The sequence below is a fragment of the Ranitomeya variabilis genome, chromosome 4 (genome assembly GCF_051348905.1).
Source record: "Ranitomeya variabilis isolate aRanVar5 chromosome 4, aRanVar5.hap1, whole genome shotgun sequence".
NCBI classification, from domain to species: Eukaryota; Metazoa; Chordata; class Amphibia; order Anura; family Dendrobatidae; genus Ranitomeya; species Ranitomeya variabilis.
This window is the reverse complement of record NC_135235.1, coordinates 583888582-583897303: the sequence shown is the minus strand read 5'-3', so window position 1 is coordinate 583897303 and position 8722 is coordinate 583888582. Positions and strand designations below refer to the sequence as shown.

Sequence of the window (8722 nt, the reverse complement as noted above, 5' to 3'; positions counted from 1 at the left end):
GTGTTGGAGATTTGGTGTGGTTGTCTTCTCGTTTTGTCCCTATGAGGGTCTCTTCTCCTAAGTTTAAACCTCGGTTCATCGGCCCTTATAGAATATTGGAGATTCTTAATCCTGTTTCTTTCCGTTTGGACCTCCCTGCGTCCTTTTCCATTCATAACGTTTTTCATCGGTCGTTATTGCGCAGGTATGAGGTACCTGTTGTACCTTCAGTTGAGCCTCCTGCTCCGGTGTTGGTTGAGGGTGAGTTGGAGTACGTTGTGGAGAAAATTTTGGACTCTCGTGTTTCCAGACGGAGACTCCAGTATCTGGTCAACTGGAAGGGTTACGGCCAGGAGGATAATTCTTGGGTCAATGCATCTGATGTTCATGCTTCTGATCTTGTTCGTGCCTTCCATAGGGCTCATCCTGGTCGCCCTGGTGGATCTGGTGAGGGTTCGGTGCCCCCTCCTTGAGGGGGGGGTACTGTTGTGAATTTGGATTCTGGGCTCCCCCGGTGGCCGCTTGTGGAATTGGACTTGTCATCCTCCTTCCTGTTTCACCTGGTTCCATCAGTAGTGGGTGTCGCTATTTAAGCTCATTTCTCTGGTGGTTTCTTGCCGGTCAACAATGTTATCTGATGCCTCTCAGTGCTTGTTCCTGCTTCTAGACAACTACTAGATAAGTTGGACTTTTGTCCATGTTTTGTTTTGCCTATTTGTTCCAGTTCACAGCTGAAGTTTTGTTACTGTGTCTGGAAAGCTCTCGTTGATCAGGGATTGCTACTCTGGCGTTATGAGTTAATGCCAGAGTTTAAGGTAATCTCTGGATGGTGTTTTGTTAGTGTTTTTCTGCTGACCATGAAAGTATACTATCTGTCTTCTGCTATCTAGTAAGCGGACCTCAAATTTGCTAAGACTATTTTCCTGCTGCGTTTGTTGTTTCATCTGAACTCACCGTCATTATATGTGGGGGGCTACTGTCTTCTTTGGAATATTTCTCTAGAGGTGAGCCAGGTCTTATATTTCCCTCTGCTAGCTATTTAGGTCTTAGGCCAGAGCTGGGCATCTAGCGATAAATAGGAAATGCTACCTGGCTATTTCTAGTTGCGCGGCAGGCTTAGTTCATGGTCAGTATAGTTCCATCTTCCGAGAGCTTGTCCCTCTATAGGCTTGCTATGATCTCTGCCTACAGAGATCATGACACCTGCCCTAGTTTATGCTGTACTTCAATACATTAGTGGAAAATTTAAAGAGACAGCGTTCCTGTGTCTACCTCTATGAGCAGCCAAGTGAGTCGATCAACCACACTGTATAAACCACCTTATATAATCTGAAGCTTCCATCCAGTGGCCATCGGTGTATCTTCTTCTGCATCAGTAGGCCAAGCCAAACCCACTAACACCAGCAAACACTACATGTCAAAAAGTAGAGATACAATAGTCAACATTAAATATAATTGACATAACTATAAAAGTTGAGTCATTTTGCTGGTCTTTCATTGTACTTCAGAGTTGCAATCACAATTCTGTTAGTTGTCACTTACCGTATTTTTCAGATTATAAGACGCACTTTTTTCCCAAAAAATTTCAGGGGAAAATGGGGGTGCGTCTCATAATTCAAATATACCTTACCGCCGCGGTGAAGCAGGGTCCCATGGTCGCTGCTGGAGTTGGCAAGAGTGGTGCGTTGCTGCAGGCCGCAGGCTGGGATGAGAGGGTGTTTGAAGGTGTGACACTTTGGATGTTCGGTGGTGCGGGGGCTCCGCTGACATTTTGTGAAAGCCCGGGACCCCCACACTTCTATGGTTTACATTGCAGTGGACTCCGGAAAATGGCTTCCGGGGGATGCACAGATGGAGATCTCAGCACCAAGGTCTCAGGAGATGAGATCTCAGCGCCAAGATCTCCATCTGGGCGTGCGTAGCCCCCGGCAGCCATTTTCCCGGAGTCCACTGCAAAGTAAACCATGGAAGTACGATGGCTCCGGGCTTTCACAAAATGTCGGCAGAGGCCCCACACCACTGAACACCCACAGCGTCGCACATCCGAACACCCCTTTCTCCCAGTCTGGGGTCCGCAGCATCGCCCCACTCCTGCCTCCACCAGCAGCGACCCTGTGACCCCTAGGGTGACCACAAAAAAATCGATGTTGGAATTTTGTCCGTCTGGACCCCACAAAACGATTCCCCTTTCCGGATATTGAGATAGCCAAAATTTGAGCTCGATCAAACGACGTTAACCCGTGCCGCTCGTCGCTCAAAGTTTGAAAAAATCCGAATTTTTGCCCAAAAAGCTGACATATGAAGCCATAACTCCAGAATGGTAAATAATAAAAACACGCTTAATATCTCAAAAGAAAGCTAATGTTGTTCTTCAAAATTTATATTTTATACATAATTGTTATTTTAAGTCAAACTGAGTTAAAACATCTTTTAGCCCCAAGAACGTGACCTGGTACCACTAGGAGCATACTTCGTATATTTTGTTATTAAGTGATACTTTTTTTTTTTTTTGGTATATTTTTGAGTTTAAAGTAGAAATATAATAAAAAAACAAGTAATACTGATAAGTCTAATGACTTTTTTTATTTTAAAATATAAAAATGAGGTATTGAATACATACAAAACAGACACAGAAAAGATACAGACGTAGTACCTACATGAGTCGATAATTTTACATAGTTATCTAATCTAATCTGACTGCGCTCCTCATAAAAACAAGCACATGCTGCTTAAAATTTTCCAAGTGTGTGTTATTGTTTTTATAGCTATTATAGTATTATTTTAAAAGATATTTGAAAATATTTTATTGAAATTTAAGTTAATATATATTTTTTAGTTTTTCTAGTTAACTGTTATTTACCTATTGGACTCTGAAATGGCATTCACATCAGGTGTACAAAGCCGGAACAAGGATAAATTATTTCTTGTGGGCTATCCCATTCACCAGATCACCGGTTGTAAACTACCCTCAAATCGTCAAGTCTTATGTGCTTTATTTTATAATTTACGTACTGTGAAATTGACTTTAAGAGAATCAGCAAAACTGACCATACGAGAAGTGTTCATTTTTTGGGGGAAAGCTCGAATCCCGACTAAACATGAGCAAGATGCAATTACTAAGCTGGAAAAAGTTCACGCCGCGTGGAGAAGTCTTCAAAAAGACCGGAAGAAAACATCGGAAACGGCCAAGAACAAATTTAAACAGTTTGTTGAAAGGTTGGATGATCTCTTTGATATTGCTCAACAAGATGCCTTGGCTCTGTTGAAATCGGAAGAAGATAAGGCGTTTCTCGTGAAACAGAGGCAGAAGGGCCGCCCAGGTTCCATGGCTGGAGTGGACATCAAGTTGTGTCAAGCTGAAGAAATCAAGGCGCAAAAGGAACTTGCAAAAATGAACCGACAAATCCAAGAAGAAACTTTTGATATTGGTGAGTTTATTTTATTATTATTATCCTAAAAAGTAGATAAACAAATAAGTAAATAGTTTCAATATAATTGAAAGAAAATTGTACATGAAAGCATCATTTGGCATCTTTATGATTGAGTTTATATTCTTAAAATAATACCTATTGATAATTAGAAGTAGGTAATTTAGTACCTATGTATTATTACTATTCTGCTAAAACGACAAGTTTTTATAGTCTTTTTTTTCTCTTTCTTTTGTTACTTCTTAGAGACGGATGATGAAGACAAGCTCGAAGAAGGAAAAGAAGAAGAAGATACTGAAGAGGACAACATCTACCAGGAACTTGAGAGCTTGGAGGAAATGGACAACATCCCTGAAGAAGCTGCAGAAGATCCAGGACCATCTGAGAGCAAGAGGATGAAACTTTCATTTGCAAGGGGCGTTAAAGAGATTTTAAACATGAAATTATCCATTGTGTTAGATCGATGTAAGTTATCCGACAGAAATGCCACGAGAATTTTAATAGCTACTCTAGAAGCACTAAACCTTGACCCTCTTGAGTACAAAGTCTCGAAAACTTTATTACATTCTAGAAGGCAAACGTTCAGAGAACAATATACTAAAAACATGTTAGATAAAGTAAACATTCCTGAAAAAGAGCCCGTGGTTTTCCATTGGGACGGTAAACTTTTACCGGGTGTTTTAAAAAATGAGCAATGTGAGCGAATAGCTATTGCTATTTCATATGGCGAAAAGGAACAGCTGCTGGGAGTTCCTGTAACAGCAAGCAGCTCTGGAGAGGAGCAAGCCGTAGCCGTATATGAATGCCTACAGGAATGGGGTCTTCCCAACACCGTCAAAGCGATGTGCTTCGACACTATAGCATCGAACACGGGAAGACTCAAAGGAGCATGCGTCCTATTGGAGCAAATGTTAGGAAGAGAATTGCTACACCTAGCTTGCCGTCACCATATCTTGGAAATTGTGTTAAGAGGCGTATTCGACACAAAAATGGGATCAACCACTGGACCTCATGCAGACATTTTCAAAAGATTCCTCACTGCGTGGCCCAAGATAGACAAAGGAAAATACGACACAGGTATCAGTGACAAGCTAATACAAAAGCAGCTAACTACAGAAGTAATTGCAAATGTTAATGCTGAATTCGAGACCAAATTAACTGAGAGCCACCCTAGAGATGACTACAAGGAGCTGTTGCAGTTGGTTCTCGTATTTGTTGGATCACTAGACGGCAATGTTGTGGGTTTTAGAACTCCAGGAGCCATTCATCACGCTAGGTGGATGGCAAAGGCTATTTACTGCTTAAAGATGTTCATTTTTCGTCGTCAATTTAAGATGTCTAAAGAAGAAGAAAGTTCTGTGCGTGCCATTTCTGTTTTCCTAGTTAAAATTTATTGTAAAGCTTGGTTCAATGCTCCAAAAGCTCATCTTGCGCCAAAGCAAGATTTAGGTATTTTGCATAGTCTGTTAGACTATAAAGAATGTGACAACGACATTGCAGAAATAGCCCTGACCAAATTTTCGAACCATTTGTGGTATTTGAATGCAGAGTTGGTGGGATTATCGTTTTTTGATCCCAACATTACAGACGATGAAAAGTTGTTAATGGCTAATAAATTGCTCAGTAGCACAGATGAACCATCAGAGCACGCTAGGGCTGTAAATCCAAAAGTTAAGAAAGAAAAAGTAAAAGAGGTCGTTGATGGAGGATTGTTAAATTTACTTACCAAAGAAACATTTACATTCTTTGACCGATTTAATATAAAAACGGATTTCCTAAGACAAAATCCAAACACCTGGCCTCAAAATAATGACTTCCAAGAAGGATTGAAAATTGTCAAAACATTAAAAGTAGTTAATGATATGGCTGAGCGTGGTGTTAAATTAATAACCGACTTTAACGACCTTCTGACAAAAAATGAAGAACAAAAGCAATATGTCCTGCAAGTTGTAAGCAAATGCCGAGCATTATATTCTGACGTTTCAAAAACTACTTTAACAAAACCTCTAGAATAGATTAGATAACTATGTAAAATTATCAACTCATGTAGGTACTACGTCTATCTTTTCTGTCTGTTTTGTATGTATTAAATACCTCATTTTTATATTTAAAAATAAAAAAAGTCATTAGACTTATCAGTATTACTTGTTTTTTTATTATATTTCTACTTTAAACTCAAAAATATACCAAAAAAAAATAAAATGTATCACTTAATAACAAAATATACGAAGTATGCTCCTAGCGGTACCAGGTCACGTTCTTGGGGCTAAAAGATGTTTTAACTCAGTTTGACTTAAAATAACAATTATGTATAAAATATAAATTTTGAAGAACAACATTAGCTTTCTTTTGAGATATTAAGCGTGTTTTTATTATTTACCATTCTGGAGTTATGGCTTCATATGTCAGCTTTTTGGGCAAAAATTCGGATTTTTTCAAACTTTGAGCGACGAGCGGCACGGGTTAACGTCGTTTGATCGAGCTCAAATTTTGGCTATCTCAATATCCGGAAAGGGGAATCGTTTTGTGGGGTCCAGACGGACAAGATTCCCACATTTTTTCAAACCCATATAAGATCCGGTCACCCTAGTGACCCCGCTTCACCACAGCAACCACCCCCAGTAAGCAATAAGACGCATGGATTGTAGGAAGCATAAGAAGCACCACCATTTTATTAAAAGAAAGGTTTTTTTCTTATTTTTCTCCACAAAAATTGGGGTGCGTTTTATAATCCGGTGCGCCTTACAAACCACAAAATACAGTAGCTATGTTCCTATATTGAAAAGGGAAAGTGAGTTGTCCTTGTCTAGTGTAAATGTAACTTGACAGAGGGCGGTTGCTGTGGGTGAGGTCCTCATCTCTCACGCCCTGGCCCATTACATAAAGATGGGGGTCCTGGCTGGGGGTGTGAACTTTTGCTATGGGGGCGCTACATCCTTGCAGGTTGTATGTTACTGATGATTTGCTTTGCGCAGGACCAGATGTTGAGAACTTCAATGAGGGAGGCCCCCAGTCAAAAATAAACTTTTTACTGAACGACAACTTTGTGGGAATTGTGCACAGTAGGTAGCGGGTACACAACTTTATGAATGTTTCCTTCACAATATGGAGCATTTTCACACAGTTCCAATTCCTTTATCGTTATGTGTTTGGCCTCTATCTCCACTGTTTCACTTTCCTTCACCACAACCCAGCTCAGTACTACAGTCCAGTTAACAAGAGTCCTATGCTCAACCGTGTCCTCTTCCCCCCAGGGATCTATGTTGCCAGTATGGCAGTTTCTTAGCTTCTCTGCCACTGATGCCTTGGAATGCGTGCCCTTGGCAATCTCTTCATTTCACGTTCTTTGTCCCGTCCTGGCCTGTTACTTCTCTGAGTTACAAACTTGGGGCCGTACTACTAGGTGTCCTGTCACGGGACCCACCTCCAGTACATCACTCCGTCCTTCGGTAAATTCTTTCTTTTACTCTCTCTCTTTACTCAGGATCATGCTAACCCCTATCTTGTCTCCTCTCACTTCGGGACACTTATGTCATGCGGCTCTGCTCATTGTCTAGACCTTAGGTCTGTTCTTGATGCATATGAGACTCTATCTGACATCTTGACTTGAAACTGTATCTGTCCCTTCACCTTCGCCTTTTCCCCTCTCACTCTGGTTTAGTCCCAAATATTAAGTTTAATAAGACATTGCACCAGCCCTAGTTAATCAAAGCAACAATGAGAACTATGGAAGGTAAGAGGGAGATTCAATGGGCCTCCGGTCTAGCCACCAGGTACCACTGACCTTGACGCTGCACCATTGTCTTGTGAATCGATCCTTCTCATCTCTAGTGTTCACAAAAATGTCTATGATCTTTTCATCACCATCTTCATATTTAATAAAGTGTCACAATTACGGTGAGAACTTATGACGGGTTGTCTTTGCCAGTTGTCAGTGGCTCCATCAAGACTTCTGTCTGAATCTTGGAAAAATGGCATTTAGAAGCCACTCCCCAATGGGGCCATTGATTCTAATAATGCAGGTGGAGTCACTTTATACTCTGGCCTCCAATTCAGTAGTGTCCACCTTTTTGAGGCACAAAGGTATGGTTGATTGTCCATGGTTGACTGTGCTTTTGTGTCTACTTCAGGAGGATTGACACTACTGAAACGGAGGCCAGACAGAACACAAAGTGGCTCCATTTGCCTTATTAAAAGCAATCTGTCAGCAAGATTTTAATTTATGAAATCTGATAGTAGAATGAAGTAGGGGTTGAGAGCCTGAGGCTGTGTGCTGCTGTTTCAATAAAATCAGTGTTTTATCAGAAGTAGATTATCACTACAGGACTAGGTGCCTTGTGCCCCCTGGTCCAACCCAGCCCCCACCACTGATTAGCAGCTTTCTGCCAATACACAGCATACACAAAACTGTCAATCAATTTTATGAGCATTATGAGCTCTGCTAGATCTGCAGCAGAGAAAACAGGGATTGTATCAAAATGACAGTATGCAGACCGGTAAGTGGAATCATGATCTCTGCCCATACATCATGCTGCTCTCAGATTACATAGCAAAAACTTGCTGACAGATTCCCTTTAAAATCAATGATCCCATAGGGGTTTAGCCAGAATCCCCTTTTTCAAAGCTTCAGACAAAAGCCAGAAAGGCCAAACTGACATGAGGCTTCACCGTAATATGAACTGAGCCTTACACACATGCAGAACAGGACAACATATACAACATGCAAAATGGAAGGAGACAGGTTTATATGTAATTTATTAGATTAGGAAAATTGGTCATCCTTCCAGGCACAATAATGATCATTGCTTGTTAGTGTCTAGTACCCGCATTTAAGCACACGATAACCCGAAAAGGAATATTAGAACAGATCATGTCCTTTTTTAAGGAGAAAATGCTGCATAATCTGCTGTTTTAAATTCTGAATTTCTGGCTAACGTAATGCAGGTCACCGCAAGAGTAACATTGAGCGCTCTCGATTTGGAACACTCCTATATCTGATTGTAGATGCTGAATTTGCAGGTGTACATTTCTCTGCAGTCATCATCTAAGATAAATGACCTATAAAAGGTATGCAGGCTTACAGCAAACCCGAGCAGATATCTGCACACATAAGACATGAGCCATGCTTCCCTGATATTTATACACAAAGTGTGTTCTGAAATCTGGATTTATTTGCCCATAAATTACAAATTACTTATGTGGGTTTCTGGATACAACTGTACATTGCCGTTCTATACAGAAGCAGAACAGCAGCTCCCCAAGGTCTCCGCATGCACTCCCCTCCGCAGACTGCAGAGCATTTTACTTTTATCTCA

The 8722-nt window shown here is 40.9% G+C and overlaps 1 protein-coding gene across 1 annotated transcript; it reads left to right on the top strand.

The window, feature by feature from the left end:
- Window positions 1-2649: 2649 nt before the first annotated feature.
- Window positions 2650-7546, top strand: LOC143768124 (uncharacterized). The gene is made up of 3 exons (XM_077256810.1): window positions 2650-3407; window positions 3654-5356; window positions 7538-7546. Exons 1-3 carry the CDS (start codon window positions 2855-2857, stop codon window positions 7544-7546), a joined length of 2265 nt encoding a protein of 754 aa, XP_077112925.1. The 5' UTR covers window positions 2650-2854.
- The last annotated feature ends 1176 nt before the right edge of the window (window positions 7547-8722 follow it).